Source organism: Dendronephthya gigantea, unplaced genomic scaffold (genome assembly GCF_004324835.1).
Source record: "Dendronephthya gigantea isolate DGI-Jeju-01 unplaced genomic scaffold, DenGig_1.0 000080F, whole genome shotgun sequence".
NCBI lineage: Eukaryota > Metazoa > Cnidaria > Anthozoa > Malacalcyonacea > Nephtheidae > Dendronephthya > Dendronephthya gigantea.
Window position 1 is genome coordinate 649,119 of NW_021163090.1, and position 21,321 is coordinate 670,439.

Here is a 21,321-nt window from a genome sequence, read left to right on the forward strand (position 1 = left end):
AAAGGAACTCTAATCTTTTCATCGCCACCTCCCTGAAGAATGTTTTTAAGATAATTCAGCTATTCAGTTACGGAAGACGGAAGTAGTGTAAAATAATAGTTTATATTTCCTCATATAATGAACGAAATGTCATTTACATATCGTACACATGTCCACTGCATTGTTAAACCTTATAAAATATATATATTACTTTAAATAATGCGTTTTAAAATATTGCAGGAGTTGTGGCCTCAATATAGACCACAACTCTTTTTACTATAATCAGTATATATATCTATACATATATATATCGATAAATATTGTTTAAAGCTTGTTATCTTTCCATATATAAGTTATCTGACCAACTTGCCATGTACACAAATGCGTGGTAAATGAAAATAGATAACCAAACTATAAATATACTATACTTTAAACAATATAGTTATCTGAACGCTTTGGTAATACTTTTGTCTTTATAATGCTGAGATATACCGTAATCACAAAGATTGAAAAGTTGTATGGTACATACGTATAATAAATATAATATAATATTCTATACTTTAAAGAGGATTATAAATATACCATTAAGATTTAAGATCTAATTCTAGCAGACAATTTTTTTAGTAGTTTATCTTTTCCTTTGCGTAAGTAACAAATCCTTGCGAAACTGAGTTCACCTTACGCAATAAAAAATTTTGGAATTTCTGTTATTTTTTTTCTGCGGATGTATCAATTACGTCATCGCAGATATAAATCAAAGAAAGGGTCTTATTATGCAACAACTGACGCAGGGTCTCAGATGAAAAATATTGCTATATCAGTCATTTATTATGACTTGAAAAATCCCTTCTTCGTAACTCATGATTCATATGATAGATGTTTCTGTCAGCTTTTTTGGGCAACTTGCGGACATCACATGGATACAATCGTTCTCACAAATCCCCACAAATCCCCATCCATCTACATACAGTTCCTTTCATTTTAGATAGTCTGCGCTCGGGAATAATCTTTCCTCCGTTTGATTTTGAATTTGAACGTCGGCGTCTTAGGAGAGCCAGTCGTCTTCTTGCTTTTCTCATCCCGGGCTCGTGTGCGTTCTGAGAATAACTGTTGAAAAATCCTGTTCACATTCCAACGAAATTTGGCCGACGTGAGCAGAAACTCACAGCCGAGTTCACGAACTTGTACAAGTTGCTTGCAGAGAATCTCCTCTTTTGTGACAGTTTTTCGCGTCGAACAAGTATCACTGAGATTCACAAAACATTGTTCAGGAACTTTGCCATTGTCCAACTGCATTTGCATACTCCAAAGCGCATCAATATTAGCTAAATCTGCTTTATTACATACAACGATTATCGGAACTGTGCTAATATCTTTCACCTCCTTTAGTCTTTTTAAACACATTTTAACCTTTTCAAAACTCAGTTCATCTTCCAGCGAGTAGACGAATATGAAAGCGCCGGCCTTTTCCATTGTCAGTCGCTCCATGGCTGGGAACTCGAAGCTTCCCGAAGTGTCAGTTATTTCCATATGGTATAACGTTTCCCCACAATAGAAATTCCCGATATGATGGTCCTCGACGGTTGGCGAGTATATTTCTTCAAAAGGCTGTCCTAAAAATCTTGAGATAAGGCTACTTTTGCCGGTGTTTGCTGCTCCCATCACTGCGATTCTTTTAATAACAGAAATACTCCTCTCTAACCGTTGTTTTGTCATGATGTTGTTAGTTAACGTCGTCTTGATCTCTTTAATCCCTGCATGCATATAAACGCTGATTCTTATGACCTTCGCTGTTGTGAGTCCCAAAGGCCACATTAACGCATCTTATATACAGCTAAGCAACGTTGCTATGGAGCGAATCACGCCACAAAGGGCCACTTAGATATCCATATCCATGTTGACTGAACAAATTGAAAGGAAACACGTGTTCAAAGGGCATGGTGGGAAAACGAAAGCCATTGTTCATCATTTCTATCCCCTTCAATATGCCCACTCATGAAAATTATTGTAAAAAACATAGTTTGTCAACATTGTACGGATGAATTAAACGCCAATTATCATAGCTAAGAGGCAACAATGCCAGAATAAAGACGAGAAAAATATCATATTTCCGCATCACGCAACCTGTAGCGCGCGGGAAAAATAGATTATGACCAAATGCTTATGCCAGCATTTCAGCGTGACATTACGATTACATCAGTCATCAGTTCGTTTCAGACGAAGTTGCGTAATTATAATCCCCGTTTTAAAACGCAGAAAAACGGTGTAACATTTCTAAAATTACCCTAACCTGTAGAGTTTAATTGGCGCTTCATATTCAACTAATATGCGAAACACAGATTAACAGCTGCATGCTAGACGTTCAGACTTTGCTATTTGACGCTTACAATTTATGTTCTGAAGAGCAGTCTTGCACAGGCATGTGGTAGTTCAAAATTATGAGAAATTTTAGGATAGATTGAAAAGCTTTTGGTAGGTTTTAATGTCACATTGTCAGGTATATAACGAAATTCAAACAAAATTATTCAACTTGTCACTACATCAACAACATCACGTAGCCCATCGTAAATCTTAAAAGACAAATCTGAAATCCAGATGTACGCAGTTTTTTTCACAGATCGCCATGCGAACGAGAGTGTGTTCCGATTCCTGAAGAAACATTAAAAAAATGCCTGTCACGGGACCATGCATGCATATACATGTTTTAATTCTTACGGTATATCACGAGAATTTTGATGACAGAAGCCTAAGGTCATATTGAAGAGTTGTTTCTGATATAAAGCTCCTTCAGGAGACGAAAAGGAAGCAACGGACGCTAAGAAACCATAAACCTATTGGAATTTTCATGCACTGTCACTGTCAGTGTGTGTGTCCTCGGAAACGAATGTACCTAAAGCGACATTAAAAACATTAGAGACTCGATTAGAGATACCTTACATGCAAGCACAAACATGCAGTACATTAATTACCATACACACGTTGTTGTATCTTCAAAGACGTAGTTTATTAAACCATTCTTCAACAGAAGCTGAAACGAAAATAATCCTTCGGGAAGCCACGCAGATCTTTTACAATGAAATAAATCGTGAAAGGCCAGTTACTGGTATTAAAAGCTTTTGTTGTTTATTCAGTAATGTAAACATGCCCACGCTAATTAAAATGAGTGCGAAGAATGTTTGCATTGTGGCATACATGAAAGAAGACTTGTGCAGTTTTTTTTCCCCATTTTTTTCTCCAGCTACCATTAAGACGCTTCAAAATGTGTCCACATTCATGCATCCGTCGAGAGTGTTTGCAACTGAGAGAGTTCTACTTTTGTATAGTCAACATTTTCTTTCCATGGCTAAAACTAAAAGAGTTTCATGAAAACTATCATGCAAATGAGATTTAGGAATGACGTACGTAGGGTGTCCCAAATCCCCGCATATCTTTGAGTTCCTGTAATGATCAATATTGGATATTCCCCCCACGCATTACTAAATAACTCAACTGGAAGTTATAGTGCTTTTTCCTGGGACACCCTGTACTGCAGGGATAATAGATTTTGGCCACGATCAAATGCGTTAACTGGCTAACAAAGGAGAGCTTGCGTGATGTACTTGAATCTGATTTGAATGAAACACAAGCAGCACCAAGATTGAACGCATGATTCAATTATTATAAATCATGATTAATCAACTGCAATATATTATTTATGGTTCTCTCAAGGTCGAGTGTTTTCGTGCCTAAGGCACGATACATGTTTTTCATAGTTTCCATATTCACTCACGCGAGAGTCATTGGTTCATCCGCTGTACAAGACGCATCAAATTACAATAAGGCTTCAAGAAAATTCCAAACTTGTTCCCACTCCCCAGGCATTTTCCCGTTGCAAATTAGCCGTCATATCTGCCTAAAATATTTAAATCGCGTGGACACCCACGATTGATAGCTATAGATATATACCCCCCACACCGTCATTAAATAAAAATGAACGTTTTTTAAACTTCACAAATCCTGGCTCTATGTGCAAATGAAGGTCTTTGCCTGCATGATAAACTCTCGTTTACATTATCTCATTTTAAAACACGAGTCCTTTTCATACACGTCTGAGCTTTAGAAATTGTCAAAAAAATTTATCGCAAACATGTTTATCCGCCATTTTTAATATTTCAAGTACTACCCATGCACCTGCAACGCTCGACGGGTCATAAAAATATACAGTAGCCCCGCTCTACATTCAACTTCAACAACAAATTTTTCAACAATTTACACACTTTCTTTATTTAACTTTTCATGAAGTCATCATATAATACTCGACCTTAAATTTCATTAAATATAATACAAGGTTTGTGCTCGAAAATGTCAGTCATAACTGGGACAATACATATATCTATATATGTTATGCCGACATTGATCTTGTCCTAACCAGATGTTTTGGTCTCTGGGAGCGATAATTCGGACACACTATCTGAAGCCACAAGCTTGATCGCCGTCTTTGCTCGGTTATTCCTTCTGTCAACCGATTAGTCCTTTCTTCTTCAATGTCGACAAGTTCATAAAAAACTTTGTTAATATTCCAGCGAACCTTCGCTGAAGTGAACATAAGTTTACATCCCCATTCATCGACTGTCTTTTTCTGCGCTTGAAGTTCATCAAAGAACGGCAAAGATTCAGCATTGCTTGAATTCTTTACAATGGCTTCCAAGCTAGCTGTATCAGTTAAGTCAGTTTTGTTACAGACGACAAGAATGGCGACCTTTCGTTTCTCGTTTTCTTTGTATTTCAGTATCTCCTGTCGATGCCATTTCACTTTCTCGAATGACTTTGGATCGTCAAGTGAATACACAAGAATAAATGCTTCAGCTTTGGAGATAGCGATTTGCCGCATAACAGGAAAATCGTATGAACCTGTTGTGTCCAGAATTTTCAGTTGCCTGCACCTGTGTGTTCCACGTATGATATCCTCTTCATAGTAATCTTCAACGGTAGGATTATGCTGTCTGGTAAAGCTCTGACCGACAAAACGACGAATTAATGACGTCTTTCCAACCTTCTTCGCTCCAAATACTGCAATTGTGAGTGGCGTTGCAAAGCCTAATCGTTTACCTGCCATACCACTTTAGAAATTGTTCAGCTTTTTTCAATTCAATATACTGATCTGAACGGCACGCCGTCGGCTTTATATATACACTGCAGCTTACCCACGCAAATGTAGGCTGAGTTGCATCAGTTTGTAACGCTCGAGCTCTGGGTCTTTCTTTGAAATAAGCGACATGACGAAATGGCAGCTGCTATGAGACGGTGTGACGTCAGTAGTCTTAATTACACCGACTATAAACTTCATATGTACTTCACGAGGGTCCAAAAATATACGAAAATTGACGAATACTTCTTCGAAAAAAATTAGTTATTTTTATGTCGTAAACTTTACTACATCCTCGTAAAAAACCTCTCAAATTTCAAGAGTACGTAATTTCGAGCCAGTTCTAATTGCGTTTAATTTTATATATCGGGAGACGATCGGTGTCTATATATTAATTTAAATAATGCATTTAAAAAATATGTCGTTTTAATTTTCCACATGTGATAACACCATAAATATGAATTTTCTATTTCTTAGTTTTTCATTCTTAAAAATCAAATAAAGTCTTTGAATGACTAGCCTATTAATACTTAAAATGCTTCTCAAAATATAGCGAGGATAATTTTACGCCATGAATATGTATAATTCATAATGGGATATCGTTGACGGAGATAAAATGTTATATTTAGCGTTAAATATGTGAGTGGGTGACAGTGTCGCAAATGAGACGAAAAAAACGACGGTGCATTTATAATACAGCTGAAAAATTGAAACATTTTTGGCCTCGACTTTCTATGAAATCTTCCGTTTTCTTCTATTTTTATGAGATTTAATTAATGAAAATCCGCATTATACTTTCGTAGTAAATGCACTGAAATTTTGTGGGGGAGACTTCCACACGTGGCTTGATCGATATTGTTCGTCGACTACAATCTTAATGCTCTTAAAGTTTTGCCGTAGAATTGCACGAAATGTGTATATCATGTAGTTTTGAACAAAGTAACCTCGGATGACCCAGAGATGCGTAGATCATTAGCAGATGCGAATGTGGGCAAGTATACGTGGGCTTTATATATGATATTTCTGGTATATGTATGTTCCCACAGGCACAGCTGATAGTGACGAAGCCAATAAAGTTATAATATGAATTACTGCGTGTCCTATATGAGAACGTCCATTCTATGTTTTCAAGAGCTGGGTAACAAGCGTGAATTCTCACCTCAGTTGATAATTTTTTTCTATCTCAACGATTGTCGATGAGCAATGAATTGAATTCATAGAAAATTGGAATTGGATTTTCCATTTTTTAATGTTTCATTTAAGTTTGAGTGAAAACGAGGAAGTCTTAGAGAGTTTATGAGGGTTGAACTCCGACACAGCTGCTGCTGTTTCAAGTCGGTCTTTCACCCACAGCAAGCGTTTCAACATTTTTAAGTGGAATTGCAGGCGGTTTTCGGTGAAATACTTCCTCTGAATAACTCTCTTGTCTATGAAAAAGTTAAAAGCTAGAACAGAACATTGCTTAAAAAGCTCTAAAAAAGATCAACAAAGATGCAAGCCGTTCCTCGTCCTTGGCAGAAAGCTATCTTGAAAAAGAGGATAATTAACGGCATTTATCAAAAAGGAAAACATAGTCAATCTTAGACTCAATTCTCGTTTGTTTTCATTTTGTTCTATATCAACATTCTTGAGGCTGGCTAAAGATTAAAATGAAAAACTCATCTTTTTCTCATATTTTTATTAACTCCCCATAGTTTTTCATTACTGCTACAGGATATATGAACTTGGGATTATAAAAAAATAATATTTATCAGCTAAAAAAATATATAATTAAATTCCCAGAGCAGACTTTAAATAAAGAAGAGTTAAATATAATACAATCCTTATAAGAAATGTAGAAACCTCGAAAGACGCACCTACACACTACAATATCATAGCGATAACTTAACGTGGATGACAGACACAAAAACCACATTGAATTGAACGAAAAGGCTGAACCTGTAATGTGACGTAGCTCATATTGAATAGATAAAATATTACAAAACTTCGGCCTTTTCGCACAATATGCTAATGCTATCCAGGGAATCATCCCTGGTGATAATAATTACCTATATATCGCACATCACTGGCGATCCGAAGATTCTCATTCTAAACTGCATTCTAAATTTTATTCAAAACCCGTGCAAGCCGTCGTTGATTCATTCTTCCTGGTTATTTTCTGGACAAGAGAACATGGGAATTATATAATTGATGTCATTCTATATTTTTTATTTTCACCACTCTCGTTCGATCCATCAGAGGAATTGGAGACCCACTTATTCTTCATTTCCTGACCAAGGGGTTCTGGGAGGGTATCCATATCCTCCCTGCTGCCGCGCATACGCGGTTCATACCTCTCGTCACGTGAAGGCATTTGCTTAGCAACAATAAACTCAGGTTCTGTGAAATCTTGTTCAGACCTTGATATATTCACCTCAGGCCTAACCGTACTAGTATCTTTATAATCGTGAAATTTAGGCCACGACACAGGCCCTGTTTCCGAATAACCATCATATTTTGGTACTGAAACAGACTCGAATTCACTGTTAAAACGTGGATGATCAAACATGCCATTTCTCTTATCCATAGTATACCCTGAACCTCTGCTTTCTGGCTGATTTCGTGTCGGAATATAGTCGGGTGCGTCATGCTCCTCGTCGGAGTAATTCGTGTAATGTTCGGGTTGTAACGGCACACTTCTTGCGAGAACAACTTCATCGGGTGGGGACTGGTCAGCAGTTGTCACATCGACCGTCGTACTTCGTCGAAATGAATTCTTTTCATCAGTGGCAACCTGACCGCGGGCAGCTGTTGTTTCAAAACTGGGAATGAATTGACTGTATTCATTGCTTTCTGACTGACGATAAACACTGGACTGTTCTTTACGCTTATTGTATTCTGACGGATAATAGTCATTGCCGACAGACCTCTGATAATCACTGGACTGTGGTTGGGTGTAGGCGAATTCCGATGGGTAACGTTCACTGCCCTCTGATCTTCGATTGTAACTGGTATATTCTGCGACCTCTGGTTTATTATATTCATTTCCCGCTGAGCGTCGATAATTACTGGACTGCTGTTGGGAGTTATAATCATATTCTGATCGGTAAGGTACATCGTCACCTGACCTTTGATAATTTCTGGAATAATCTCCGAAATTATCGAGTTCTGATTTATTGTATTCATTGCCCTTTGATAGACGATAATTACTGGACTGTTGTTGAGAATTATATTGCGATGGTTCGAAGCTTCTTGTAGCCACAATGACGGGTTCATTTAGTTCAGAATTTTGTGGCAGGTGATGTTGATCAGGTGGCACCTCGCGTCTGAAGTCACGCTCTCTACTTTGGGACTGAGAATAAGAGGGTGGCGTGTTTGTCTGCATAGCAAACGCAGGATAGCCCGTGGCAGTAATTTGGGTGTAGGTATAGTCTTCACCTTCTCGGGAGTGGGTGGAGTGGGATGGGGCGTTTGATGATACAGAAAGTGGCGGTTGTACCGTTTGTGCAAGGAGGATGTATTCTTCACCTTCCAGAGCACTGGGGTGCGGAGGTGGTGCGTTTGATGGAGGAGGCGGTGCGTTTGACGGAAGAGGAAGTGTGTTTGACGGAAGAGGAAGTGTGTTTGATGGAAGAGGTGGTGGGGCTGTGGGTGTTCCTTCCAATGCGCGGGTTAAAGAATTTCGACGTTTGCGTGGTGGTGCTACAGGGGAGACTTCAGGAGGGTGGTGGTGGTAATCGGACTCCGACGATGAACGGCGTAGCGATGTTCTGTGTTTTCGTGGTGGGGCGGTGGGTGAAACCTCTGTCGGGGGATGAACTTCAGAAGGTGGAGTGTTTCGGTGCTTGCGGGGTGGTGCTTTGGTGGACACTTCAAGGGAAGAGGGGTAATCAGGTTGAGATAACAAATTAGTATTTTTAGATAAGTTTTTAGATAAATAATCGCTAAACTCCGTTGTTGACTTTCGATTAGGGACAGAGCCAGAATCCTTAAAAACAGGTGGGGGAGGTGCCATGTAATTTGGCCTCGATGATGGACGATCTTTGCCTTGTTCTGGATATGAACCACCCTCGGAGGGTGATTTCATCAACCCAGGGGGAGCGCGGTACGGCGGGGGGACTCTTCGGTCTATTTGTGGATTACCATCCAAATCATCCCTGGTAGGTTCACGATCGTCCTGAGGTCTCATCTGATATCCAGAACTGTTCCGACGTCTGGTGTTATCTAACAATACTTCTGGTAAAACATGGCGACCCTCACTTTGGTTTGTCTTGGAAGGAAGGCTGTGTATCGTCCTTCGCCTGAGCTGGTCTAGAGATTCGTCTGCTTGACTTGTAAATCCTTCTGACCTTCGTTGATTCGCGACGTTTCCTGATCTTTGCTCATCTCTAAAAGATTCGTATCTTTGATCTGTGAAACCTTCAGATTTGGGTCTACTGTATTTCAACGCTTGCATTTCGTTTGATCGTCCTTGATCTCTTAAGTCCTCAGATTTACGCCTCGTAAATTCTTGATCGATTTTTAGGACATCTTCCTTCGAGCCTCGTCTAGGATGGTCTAAAGACACCTCCTTTTGTCTCGAAAATCCTTCTGACCTTTGCTTGTCTCTGAAATCCTCCGCAGAGCTTCTTCTGGGATGATCTAAAGACACCTCTTTTCTGGGATAATCTAAAGACACCTCTTTTCTGGGATGATCTAAAGACACCTCTTTTCTGGGATGATCTAAAGACACCTCTTTTCTGGGATGATCTAAAGACACCTCTTTTCTGGGATAATCTAAAGACACCTCTTTTCTGGGATGATCTAAAGACACCTCTTTTTGTCGTGATAATCCTTCTGACCTTTGCTTATCTCTGAAGTCTTCTGTGGAGCTCCTTCTGAGATGGTCTAAAGACATCTCGTTTTGTTTTGATAATCCATCTAGCCTTCGCTGATCTGTGTGATCGTCCGTAGAGCTTTTTCTGGGATGATCTAAAGACACCTCCTTTTGTCTCGAGAATCCTTCTGACCTTTGCTGATCTGTGTAATCGTCGGTAGAGCTTCTTCTGAGATGATCTAAAGATAACTCCTTTTGCCTTGGGAACTCTTCTGACCTTTGCTTGTCTCTGAAATCATCAGTAGAGCTTTTTCTTAGATGGTCTAAGGACATTCCTTTCTGCCTCGAAAATCTCTCCGACCTCCTATGGTCTGTGAAGTCCTCAAGTGAGGCTCTGAAACCTTCAGATTTTCTTCTTGTTTTCAGCTTTGAAACTAACACATTCTCCTCGCTGTGTGCTCGATGTATGGGAAAACCATCAGACTTTCTTCTTGTATGTTCTCCCTTCCTGCTGTCTCGTGTAAAGTCGTGCTTCATATCAGCTCGTTGCTCCACACGAACATTGTATTTCTTTCCTCTGTAGTCTGAATTTGTGTTATCAAACTGCAGACGATATTTTTTTGGAGAACTCGATGATTGAGTTGGTTCCACATACACATCACCGTCTTTCATACCAGAACGAGTATCCACATAATCATTTGGATTCCAATGATCTGGTTGACTTACTTCAGTTGCTGTATCGAATTCCCTCTTACCGTCAAAACCCCTGTCGCCGACATATGAAGTTGAGATAGACGGCTGACCAGCTTCAAAACTAAAAGCATTTCGTTCGTTTTCTTCAATGCGAGGAGATTTCTTCAACTTTTTATCTTTCTTCCTTGGCGGCCTGACAGGAGAAGGCTCCTCTAGGCTCTCCGCAAACTGCTGTTCTTCGCTTGTCAATATTTCACTCACTTGCTTATAATTATTATTAAACTTTGGAACTACTTCGCCATTTTGGTAGCCAGAGTTTGCTGCAACTTTTTCATCCTCTTGAATCGCTTGTTGCTCTTCGTATTTTTCTCCTGGTTGTGTTTCGCCTTGTGCATTTAAAAAGCTCTGCGTTGGACGTTCTTCCAAGTCATCTGTAGTTCTCTGCCCATCATCACGGAAACCTGGAATGTTCCCGTTTAACTTTCTAGGTTCATTTAAAGTCTCATCATACTGTAGAGTGTCTTCGTCCGGACCTTTGTCTGAGACAGTCTTAAGATTGGCTTCCTCACTCCTGACGGGATCTACCCTTTCCATTTCAGAGTCAGAGTCAATCTTAAGCCTCAAAGGTTCCTCATCTTCGCGTTCAATGACTTCCTCTGCGAAAGTTGCTGGATTTCCTGCAGAAGCTGACGGAGGTATTTCAGTCATGTCCACTGTAGATCGGTCCACACGCTCATCTTGAAGACGTTGGTTAATATTATCCTCTGAAAATGACCTTTGCTTAATGGAGTCTGATCCAAAAACAGCATCACCTTCTGATGTAGCTCTATTCACCATACTAGGCCGCAAATTGTCACCACCAGGTTCTTGCACATCACTCTCCGAGATTCGCGAAAGATTTCTAAACTCGTTTTCCGGATAACTTCGGCTTGAAAGTCTTTGGCGTGTTTCATTCGATATGCTGTTGGTATCCAGTTCCCCATCAACCTCCCCGCTGCCATCGTTAATATTGTCACGTCTTTTTTCTGATTCTTCTCGTTTGGAGGAGTAAAACATTGTCGGGAATAAACTGCCCGAGTTGCTTCGTACCATTCGTTGGAGATCTTTCTCACCACTTTCTAGCGTTGATTCGAGTCTAAAAACCAAGAAATATTTCATTCATTCGTTGCAACCACCTCAAAGAAAACACACACGAACAGTTCTTGAAATATACAAAATAAAACGATGGGAAAAAGTTCGGGATCCTGCATACATAAATTAAAAATAAAAAATTACCTCAATTTTACCTGTTTTACTGGCAAGTTACGTTGGTCAGTTTGTACGTTGGTTAAACTAGAATTACTCAGGCAGTCGGCCTCGACTTCAACTATGAGGTTTATAATTTAGAAATATCATAGCCTGTTAACAGCCAGCCTGATTTCTGCTAAAAAGGGATAATTCCAGGCTGCTGACAGACTAGAATGTTTATGAAATACTTTAACTTTACAAGTGATGTATATTTCAACACCTACTCGGCATATTCAGAATGCATCATCAAGACTTTTACTTGCTCTTAACTTTGGTTTAAATTGTTCAGTTAACGTTGCCGTCGTCGTGTATTCCTCGATATCAGATAAACTAAAATGGTTAAGCACGATTTATCTTTAATAAATATTTGGTTATTCAATTATTCACTTCAGTTAATTGTAATTTAATAATACATAATGTTGAGTGTTAGAAATGGTTATCCTTTGTAGGACTAAGTGATTTAATTTCTATGAATTTAATTTACAGTCTTCGTCATGCTTGACAGAAACCCCAAAAATCGCAAGTGTAAACGGCCTTTAATGATGATAATCATAGATTGATAGATAATTAATGATAATGATAGTGAAAAATTACCTCTCTTGTCTTGAGCTGTCCCAGTGTTCAATGACAGGACGATCTGACTTCTTAAATTTCTTTGGCTTCTTCAAGAAGCGAAACGACGCAGCCTACACATCAAGTTTGGTGGATATTATCAAATCTTGTTCTTTCATTAAAACGCTATCTATCCTGGTCGCAGTTTATTTTACAGGCTCGAGCTATATTTGTGTCAAAAAATTCACCCCTGCTCCGCCATATCTCGAGAATTTCAATTAAAAGAACGTCTGCATTCGATGAATATTTTTGAAATTGGCGCGGCAGCATGGCTGCATGGCGAGAAACTTTCTTCACCCGACCGAGAATTAGATTCGACAAAATTCTTAGAATTTTCAACATACCCCTTTGAGCTTGGGCTTAAGTTTCGGAGAATCCTTCGGGTCCATATATTTACTGAGGCCACCCACATTCGAGGAATCTTAAACAAAAAATTGACGAAAATTATCAGAAATTTTACTAGATGAGTCAACCAAAGTGAGTCAAGCAAATCTTCACAGCCAGACATTCATCTTTTATATTCTTACCAAACCTTCAGCTTTTAAAGTTTTTTCATAATTGACTGTTAGTTTACATTATATGAATATATTAATATCGCTGTTATATATATTATTTCAATTCAAAACTATTCTGACACCGTTCTTAAATGTCTTATTATAAAAACCTAAATCAATGAAAACAAAAAAGAAGTCTTTTTTTTCCAATTTTTGTATCATCCTCGGGAAACTCATCAGCTGTTTCATATCACTCTCACACGCAAATATCATCATCATCACAACTATTATCTTTTGGCTCAAACCCATACATCAAATTCTCGTCGTCGTCGTCCGATTCATCGCTTAAACTTTGTCGGAGCTCATTCGGGATCTCGCCATCGACGTGTGAATGGTGCGAACGAGTTTTATGCTTTCTGGCCAAAAATCTAGCGAGTTTCTCGCGATGTGGCTTCGTCATCTTACCTTCGTTTGAAATTGAAGAAAATCTTTTCGACATTTCCCCAAGAGCTACCGGGAAGAATTGCGAAATTTGAAAAATATAAATATCAACTTCATCGGCTGTGCAATACGTACGATGGAAAAATGATTCGCCATAATTGTTTTGCCATCAGAAATCAGAGTGTGAATGCGTCGATGGTTTGTTGGAATCATTGAATGATTTGTAGAATCGTTTGAATCAACGCCGAGTTAATCAGTAAATTGGTTGTTAATTGTGTTAGTCAGTGCTAGATTTCTACTTTACAGTATTTGTACATATATGTACATACCAATTGCAGCCTTTGGTTCCGTCAGTTTCACTGTTAAAACAAAAAGATTTCTATTAGAACCACAATTTGCCATGTAAACGTCTCTATAGGGACTGAATTAATCTCTTAAATGATTAATAAGTCTCAAATTCTTCATCTCAAGGGTTCAGTAAAGGTCGTCCTTTGTTGAATTTATTTATAATAATAATAAAAAAGATTTTTACGTTTTATTTTTTGCGATGAACCCTTCTTGACAACATCCTTTGCCTTCCTACCGCTGTGGTCACGGATGTGAAAATTGGCGTCTAATAAATTAAACATTCAACAGATTAAGGCCTGCCTTGCTGTCATTGTAATTTATAGGGTCATACAACCGATGAAATAATTTGAAAAACGAGATCCGAAAGATGACTTACGGCATTCATCGATCAAGATGTTGATAATGTTTACTTTGCCAGACATTGAAGCCAGGTGAAGTGGAGTAAAACCCTGGAAAGAAAACAATTGTTGTTGCAAGAAATTGAATTGAATGAACCTCGAGAAGATACGCGTTGAAAAGGAGATTAGAATGGAAGTTGAACAAAAGAAGAAACAACAGAACTACTTACGCCCTAATATGTTTCCAAAAGATGTCCCAAAGAGAAGAAAATGAAGAGAGAAAAAAGTAGTTTAGTGGATGTTGAATTTAATGAAAAAACATGGAAAATAACAAGTCAAAATGCTTCAACAAAAACCAATATTTTACTCACATTCTATTTCAAAATATCCAAATATATCAGTTGGCAACAAAATGGAAGAAAGAAAGAAACCACAAATCAGTTCAAAGAACTTTTAATCAAATATCACAATTTGTGAAGGTAATGAAACTCATACTTACAGACTTTGCATCAACATCGGTGCCACCTCTAGCTAACAATCGCACTAAATCTTCATCTCCGTGTTTAACAGCCCAGTGCAGAGCAGTCTGAAACAACATTAGAAATGATTATGTCTGCTATAACAAACACTTTTTTGTTAAGAAAACAATTGCTTCCACAAATCTGTGTTGAAATTGGAAACGTTTCCCAAATAATTGCACATACTTACATACTAAACATCCAAATGAAATATAAAGGTGTCCATAAAAAAAGAGAAAAACAAACAGTGTAAATTTTACAATTTAAAGAGTTTTTTGAAATGCAAGTTTGTGAATACTTACACCCATGAGAAAATCCTGAGAATGAAAGAAATAAAAAAGGAAATTAGCATAGAATGAAAATTATTTTGCCTTTGTTATTCTACTGGGTATAAATATGAATGTCATTTAGTGCTCTTCAAAACTTTACCCTAAAATTAACAATGCTCGGATCTTCTTCCATTTGACAGATTATTTCTGACTTATTTCCAGTCATGGCCGACATCATCCAACTCTTCTCAAAAGGACTGAGCTGTTTAAAATTGGTTAAATATATTGTTAAATGTTCAAGTTTTGAAGGAAGTATCGGAGTTTCTGATGAAACTGGGGCAAAGAAGTGAGAGGGAAGGGTACATTTTGACCACAACCAGAAAATACCTACCACATGAGATGGTGAATCATATTCTAAAAAAAGGAAAAGGAATAATTTTTAGCTAACTAATACATGGATGAGAAAATTCAATAAATTTACAATCTTAGGTATCTCACACTTATCCCACTTTCTTTCCCACCACATCAGATCGCTTTGTGGAAAGAAAAGAAAATGAATAAGCACTTACCATAATAATCATCCCCATTGAAAATTCCCTGAAAAAAATGAGGTACAAAGCTGAGAATGCTGGTGCATGCATGACCACAAGGGCTAGCCTTGGGGTTTAGCTGCAATACTTACAGTATCACTACTGTTCTGTGACATTTGATCATACTCAGAGTTTTTGGAAAAAGAACTTTGTCTCGAACCTCCTGGTGATTCAGACTGCAAGGATGATACCTTGGAGAGAATTTGAAATATTTTATTCCTAAATATTATTCCACATTAAGAATTTATTGCAGGTTGTTCCAATGCTAATGCAGAAGGAAACATTTACACCTGCAAGAAAACCTGCAGTGTTTTTCACAGTAACTACTTAGGAAAACATTTCCTTAATACATACAGCTGTATCAACTCCACTGTCATTAGCTTGAGCATGCTCAATATCTGCATTATTTCTTCTCATTCCTACATCGTGCGACTCTGAGCGAAAGCCAGCACGTGAACGGACACTGAAACTCGCCCTGGACTTGCCATTTGGTAATGCTAACTTTCCAAAAGCATCTTCTGTCAGATAACATGAAAGCATATTTCATAAGTGAAAACAAAATTAATGAATTTGTCGTACAAATAACTGCATGAACACTTCTTCCAAGATAGAAATATTTACCTGCCGCAGAAAATCGGAAGCTTCTCATAGAAGCTGGCAAGGAAACTCCCTTGTCTTTCCTTTGATTCACTTGCCGCACATGTCTTCGTAGCGTTACGGGTGTAGCTTTCTTCAGCACAAAATATTTTTCCCCCTAACAAAACGGTTTCATATTAATACCAAGTTTACACAGGGAATTTGCTTTAGTAAATTTTCTGTATTATAAATGTATTTTGCCTTTGGGAATGGGGAAATTGTGATAGATTTGTTATGGCAAATGCATCTGGACAAAAGGTTGAATGCTAATTTTTCATACCCAAAGACAATACACCAAAGAAAATGCAAAAAGAGCTTTAATCTGATATCACTGACAAGATAGTACTTTGAAAAATATCAATCACCAGACACAAACCCAAACAATTCAGGTAAATCATATCAAATGACTAGCAAAACATTCTCCACCTCAAATCATAGATCTCAGGCAAGCAAAATTACTTCTGCAGAGGCTGCTGTATTTAATAGACAAAACAGAACTCACAAGAGCTCACTGCATTGCCTAGGTGATGCCTCGATGATCACAATATTGTATGTTATAAATTTTTAATCTCCAAGAGAATTTGTCACAACAAATATAGAATTACACTTAATGCTTGCCAATTGAGAATGGCAACTGTAACATAAACTAATAAAGTTTACTCGTTCAACAGAATTAACGCTTTGGCCAAATTGAGCAGATATTTATTCTTCAGAAATGTACATAAGCCATCGGAGAAAGATATTTCGAAATAAAGTACATATTTTTACACATTGTTAAACAGTAATAACCAATTTAATGTTGCCATGTCATTGTATTTTATTGACGGTTTATCTTTCATAAAATTAGCTTGTTTTACTTGGTAGTTATAGGTTAGCAGCGATGAAGTTATTGTCATTAAAATGTTCACACTAATCAACAACAAGTTATATAATAAAACATTATTCAAACCTCAATATTTTGCACGGAAGCTAACGAGTTGATTATGTCTCCGAAACGATTATTCGATGTTCCTGGTCAAAAAGATAACGAAAAAGCAGTTGAAATTCAACAAAATCGGGGAAACAAGGATTGCAAGTTTAAAGGGAAGCATAAAGCTTTAAGTATTTACTGTGGATTTACCAACCTTGATCGTCGGATTTGTCTAAATGGCCTCGGAAGTGGCCGAATAAGTCGTCTCGTTTCACCTTGCCTCCATTCTTGATAAAATATTCGCGCACACTCGCGGCAGATAACACTTCATCGCTTGCCATTTATGGCTTGATTATATTCCAGTTATAAAGACGCCTTCGTTTTCATCGTTGTCATGTTGAATATCATCGCTCTTGCCAGTGTTTCTCTTCCAATATTGACATATAAAATTGACCTGATATTACGATCCATTATTGTGTCTGTTGTGTGTCCGCTCGCTGCGGGAGGAAAACTTTTAAAGTGGTTCCGTCAGGTTTGTTTTCGAGCCCGCGCTGGCATTTCTATCTTCGCTTAGGGAAACTTAATGTTACACGTTAATGCCGTGTGTTACACCCACTGATGGTTACACCCTGGATACACTTTCCTTGCAACTTTCCTTGCAATTCTACTCCTGGGGCATCTAAATTTGTCAAATGCAAACATTTCTTACGCTCTGCTAACGTTCTCTTAGCATTTCCAACACCAAAATTTAATAACATCCCTCAAAATTATAATCTTATTATATACAATTTATATTATCATAGTACGGAGCGATATTTACAAGCAAACATTATCCACACTGCGCATGTCGATTCTGGGTACGGAAATACGCGCACACGTAATGCATGTCTGACGTGATCTCCTTGACAACGCACGATCTCTTCGCACACAGGAGACCTAAGAAGGAAAGCGGGCATGAGGTCGTATTGCACGCATGGAAAAGAGTTGATAATCACACAATATTACCTCAAGCACGTTCCAAGCGCCCGTCTGGGGTTCATGTGAACGAACTGGATTGGAAATCCTTTGAATGTGTGACCGTCTGGTACATTCTGACGAATCGCGTGTTGAAACTCCTCATTTCCTACTGAGAGTCCCGTCTTGTGTTCCAACTCATAACCTGCCAACGCTGGAGTCAATAAATAACTAAGTTCATCATCCCAAATCGTTCCTAAACCCATATCCTGCAAAGTAAAAGCTTCTGTTTAATTCAAAGTTGGACCATTGATAGTTAAAAGACATGTCAGTAAACAAAGGTGATTTTATTATCCATGGTTGGACAAAGAGTTTGTAAACGTTTGTATCTAAACTACATGACTACAATTACTCAAACGTGGTGGTCCATTGTAGGGAAAATTTATCCATACGTTGAATTCAGTTATAAGCATGATTTTCAGTCATTCAAAAACTACAAATTGAATGGTACAATCTGTCGAGTACTTCCTCACCTGCCTAAGATCCTCCACCAACGATCGCAAACTGTATTCTAAATGATTGCTCGCAGTGGTTGCGTCAATGGACGAAGGACAGAGAGGTGGAAACACAGCAGCTGTTGGCTGAACAAGATGGTAAGAAAAAACGAGGTGTGTTAGCTGTTGAACGTCCACCCTATGAGGACAAAAAAGCTAAATTCTTACCAGTCCGAGGTTTCCACACACAGATTTAATAGCCTCTTCGCTCATAGCTTTCCACAAGGATTTGTTTTGTAATTCGAAGCGACACACATCCACACGATTTGATGGCTTCGAAAAAAACACCGCGTAAGTATGTGATACACGCGAGACGAATACTTGATATGAAATTAACATACCTGGCAATTTGCATAGAACGTACGATGGTTGAAAATACAGCCCACAGTTTGGTAAGGATGATCGAGTTTTCGAAGCTGTTTGTCCAATGGAGGATCGTCAGGATCAATAAAATAATGAATGAACCTAAAAAGTTAAGTTTAGATCGTTAAATTGAGTGGAGTTGCACTCCGTAATAATGGATAAATAAGAAAGCTCTTTTGTGCGTAGTTAAGAAAACAGATTTGGTCTGACAGAGCTGCCCAGTGTAGCCATACTTGGTTAGAATGTTTAGATGAAACGAAATCTGTAGTTCACCCCACCTTTGAGCTGTTAAACTCTCCCAGAAGATGACTTCACCGCTGGGACTGATCGTCGTCACCCAGCTATGAGCCACGCCCTTTCCTTTTGTTCCTATGGTAACATACGCGTCAAGACCAAAGCCAAGTAGAAGGTTACATAAGAGTATAGCGTGGTCTTCACAATCCTGAGAAAAGAGAGACACGTTGTTGAAAAAATAAAGTTGGACGGCAGAGTTTTGTATCGCATATAAACCTACTAACGCCTTTTTCGGGCATAAAAATACAAGGAAATCATACGAAAAAACCCGAAATATTAACCCCTTTATTCTTGCATAAAAATGAATGCGCGTTTGACCACATCTCTGTCCGTCCACCTCCGACATTTTCAGACTTTTCATAAGCGATTAAACTGACAAATCTCGCAGCTTCCCGCGCAGAATCAATGAGTCGCCCTGCTCTGATTGGTCTAACAAACGAACACGTGAGTCGGTTCGTGCCCGTCTCGTCTTGGGCGAATATCTTGACGAGACGATCAGAGTGCCCGGAGCGGATCTGTAGAAATTCACGCCACCATTGTTTCGCATAGACCAGGAATAACCGTTCACGTTCAGAAATCTTGCTGCGTTCAAGGTCTTCCTGTGTTCGAATTACATCTTTTTGTAAAATCTACACAAAATGGTGTTGATAAAACAATGATATACTTCTCAATGCTTTGTGTTTACATTATTACCTGGAATATATTTTCCCAAAATGATTTGTATCTGAATTGAATAGATCCCAACTTGTACATAAACAAAAGCATTCATACTTGACTTAATCTTGGTATAATCTCCAATTTCATATCCAGAACCCCCACAGGAACCTTTGACTCTGCCCCAACTCCATTGATCTCAATAGAGTTCCGCAGGCCGCCACTCTCAGCAGCCAATATTGTCCGCCATTTCAAACTGTGTGAGCCGACTAGCGTTTTGTCACCGCTTGGGTTTGTTTTAATGAGTAAGATATGAATTTCATCTGTCATTGAGAGCAAGGTCACAGCATTTGCTATTTTACTCCTGTCTTTTTGAAGTTCAAGTAAAAATCCTGAAATTCAAAAAATGAAATCATCACAAAACATGACAAGTAATGATAGTTTTACATTGTTTGTGGATCACTACCTTCATGAATGTCTGGTTCACATGAGCAAGCTGCCGGTCTGGATCTAAACCTTTGGCCTTTAAAATGAAGATGCAAGGTAAAGGTGGATGTAGGTTGTCCTGGCAATGGCTCTGGTTCTTGCAAATGTTCTAAAAAAGCTCTTCCACCCAACACTTGCAAGTAGAGGTAACGTTTCGTTGGATCCAAGCTCACTGCAAACATTCAGATTTGGAACATAAATTTAGTGGAAGCTGTGGAACTGATGGTAATGATTGATGTTTCTTACATGGCTCTATTGACAGCTTTGTCTAAGTGCAAATCTCATTCAATCATTATCGACTATTTTCGTGTACGAATCACAGATTTTTTCATAATCTCGTGCACGTAAATCATAAATAAACCGTGATAAACCCAATGATAAACCTTTTGCAGGAGTTGTATCGTCTGTACTTGTCACTTGTGCCAGCCGCTCTGTGGCAGTCTTCCCTACACCTCTCCCCTCTGTTCTACCGATTCCTTCAAATTTCAACGTCCTCATGACATCGCTGATGACACCTCGTTCCCTGAGAACATTGAGAATGGCATTTTCGTCAACTCCACCGCTCCTTGCGTCACCTTCAGCACCAAAAGAATTATCTAAACAGCTTTTTATTTTGGATTGTACATCAGTTTGATTAAGATGGCTGTGTATAAGTTGCTTTAGTTCGTTTACTTTCTCCGTAGGAAGGTTTGCCATGATAAGGTAGAGCTTTTAAGATCAAAAATCACAAATTGTGCAACGACATATTGGCATCCGCGCTTCGCAAACGCTTGAAAGAGCTTCCAGTTTTGGATGTTGAACTTCAAAATGCCAGAAGTTAATCAAAATATTTTTTCTTTCTGCAGTTGCTTTATTTGTAACTTTTACCTTTAGTTTTCTTGCATTGTGTCTTGTATTTCTACGTTCATAAAGTAGATTTATTACACCGACTCAGTTCCTCTTAGTAAATTTACGATTCAAATGCTAAAAGTCATACATCTT

General features: G+C 38.4%; 4 protein-coding genes across 6 annotated transcripts; all 4 read right to left on the minus strand.

The window, feature by feature from the left end:
• Positions 1 to 353: 353 nt before the first annotated feature.
• LOC114532744 (GTP-binding protein Di-Ras2-like) lies at positions 354 to 1,900 on the minus strand. Its single transcript, XM_028554323.1, has one exon. It carries the CDS (start codon positions 1,792 to 1,794, stop codon positions 961 to 963), a length of 834 nt encoding a protein of 277 aa, XP_028410124.1. The 5' UTR covers positions 1,795 to 1,900; the 3' UTR covers positions 354 to 960.
• A 2,302-nt stretch (positions 1,901 to 4,202) lies between these two features.
• LOC114532577 (GTP-binding protein Di-Ras2-like) lies at positions 4,203 to 5,437 on the minus strand. Its single transcript, XM_028554113.1, has one exon. The coding sequence runs from the start codon at positions 5,072 to 5,074 to the stop codon at positions 4,361 to 4,363; it is 714 nt and encodes a 237-aa protein (XP_028409914.1). The 5' UTR covers positions 5,075 to 5,437; the 3' UTR covers positions 4,203 to 4,360.
• Positions 5,438 to 6,765: 1,328 nt separating this feature from the next.
• Positions 6,766 to 17,558, minus strand: LOC114532575 (ankyrin repeat domain-containing protein 11-like). Of its 2 annotated transcripts, XM_028554108.1 has the most exons (20): positions 17,250 to 17,558; positions 17,075 to 17,136; positions 16,111 to 16,243; positions 15,844 to 16,007; positions 15,582 to 15,680; positions 15,469 to 15,496; positions 15,291 to 15,313; positions 15,060 to 15,161; positions 14,933 to 14,947; positions 14,821 to 14,823; positions 14,612 to 14,698; positions 14,484 to 14,486; positions 14,343 to 14,345; positions 14,151 to 14,223; positions 13,959 to 14,039; positions 13,756 to 13,785; positions 13,451 to 13,495; positions 12,836 to 12,912; positions 12,474 to 12,565; positions 6,766 to 11,727 (listed from the first exon to the last, which is right to left on the minus strand). In XM_028554108.1, exons 1-20 carry the CDS (start codon positions 17,374 to 17,376, stop codon positions 7,284 to 7,286), a joined length of 5,691 nt encoding a protein of 1,896 aa, XP_028409909.1. In that variant the 5' UTR covers positions 17,377 to 17,558; the 3' UTR covers positions 6,766 to 7,283. The 2 variants fall into 2 exon arrangements, with proteins under 2 accessions (XP_028409909.1, XP_028409910.1); XM_028554109.1 differs by lacking the exon at positions 13,451 to 13,495.
• Positions 17,559 to 17,608: 50 nt separating this feature from the next.
• On the minus strand, positions 17,609 to 21,110 carry LOC114532576 (centrosomal protein of 76 kDa-like). Of its 2 annotated transcripts, XM_028554111.1 has the most exons (11): positions 20,724 to 21,110; positions 20,321 to 20,512; positions 19,972 to 20,246; positions 19,482 to 19,829; positions 19,185 to 19,348; positions 18,885 to 19,008; positions 18,712 to 18,816; positions 18,523 to 18,630; positions 18,041 to 18,258; positions 17,856 to 17,971; positions 17,609 to 17,714 (listed from the first exon to the last, which is right to left on the minus strand). In XM_028554111.1, the coding sequence occupies exons 1-11, from the start codon at positions 21,034 to 21,036 to the stop codon at positions 17,629 to 17,631; spliced, it is 2,049 nt and encodes a 682-aa protein (XP_028409912.1). In that variant the 5' UTR covers positions 21,037 to 21,110; the 3' UTR covers positions 17,609 to 17,628. The 2 variants fall into 2 exon arrangements, with proteins under 2 accessions (XP_028409912.1, XP_028409913.1); XM_028554112.1 differs by lacking the exon at positions 17,609 to 17,714 and having other exon boundaries at positions 17,785 to 17,971.
• Positions 21,111 to 21,321: the final 211 nt, after the last annotated feature.

What these genes read in the sequence shown, in the direction of transcription:
- LOC114532576 (XM_028554111.1), bottom strand. Translation starts at nt 21,036, where the DNA reads ATGGCAAACCTTCCTACGGAGAAAGTAAACGAACTAAAGCAACTTATA. An exon ending in CGATACAACTCCTGCAAAAG is followed by an intron (nt 20,513 to 20,723) that starts GTTTATCATTGG and finishes GAATGTTTGCAG; the next exon opens with TGAGCTTGGATCCAACGAAA. An exon ending in TGGTGGAGGATCTTAGGCAG is followed by an intron (nt 18,259 to 18,522) that starts GTGAGGAAGTAC and finishes TTTACTTTGCAG; the next exon opens with GATATGGGTTTAGGAACGAT.
- LOC114532744 (XM_028554323.1), bottom strand. Translation starts at nt 1,794, where the DNA reads ATGTGGCCTTTGGGACTCACAACAGCGAAGGTCATAAGAATCAGCGTT.
- LOC114532577 (XM_028554113.1), bottom strand. Translation starts at nt 5,074, where the DNA reads ATGGCAGGTAAACGATTAGGCTTTGCAACGCCACTCACAATTGCAGTA.
- LOC114532575 (XM_028554108.1), bottom strand. Translation starts at nt 17,376, where the DNA reads ATGGCAAGCGATGAAGTGTTATCTGCCGCGAGTGTGCGCGAATATTTT. An exon ending in CAATGGGGATGATTATTATG is followed by an intron (nt 15,314 to 15,468) that starts GTAAGTGCTTAT and finishes TCCTTTTTTTAG; the next exon opens with AATATGATTCACCATCTCAT. An exon ending in TTCATCGCAAAAAATAAAAC is followed by an intron (nt 13,786 to 13,958) that starts GTAAAAATCTTT and finishes TTGTTTTAACAG; the next exon opens with TGAAACTGACGGAACCAAAG.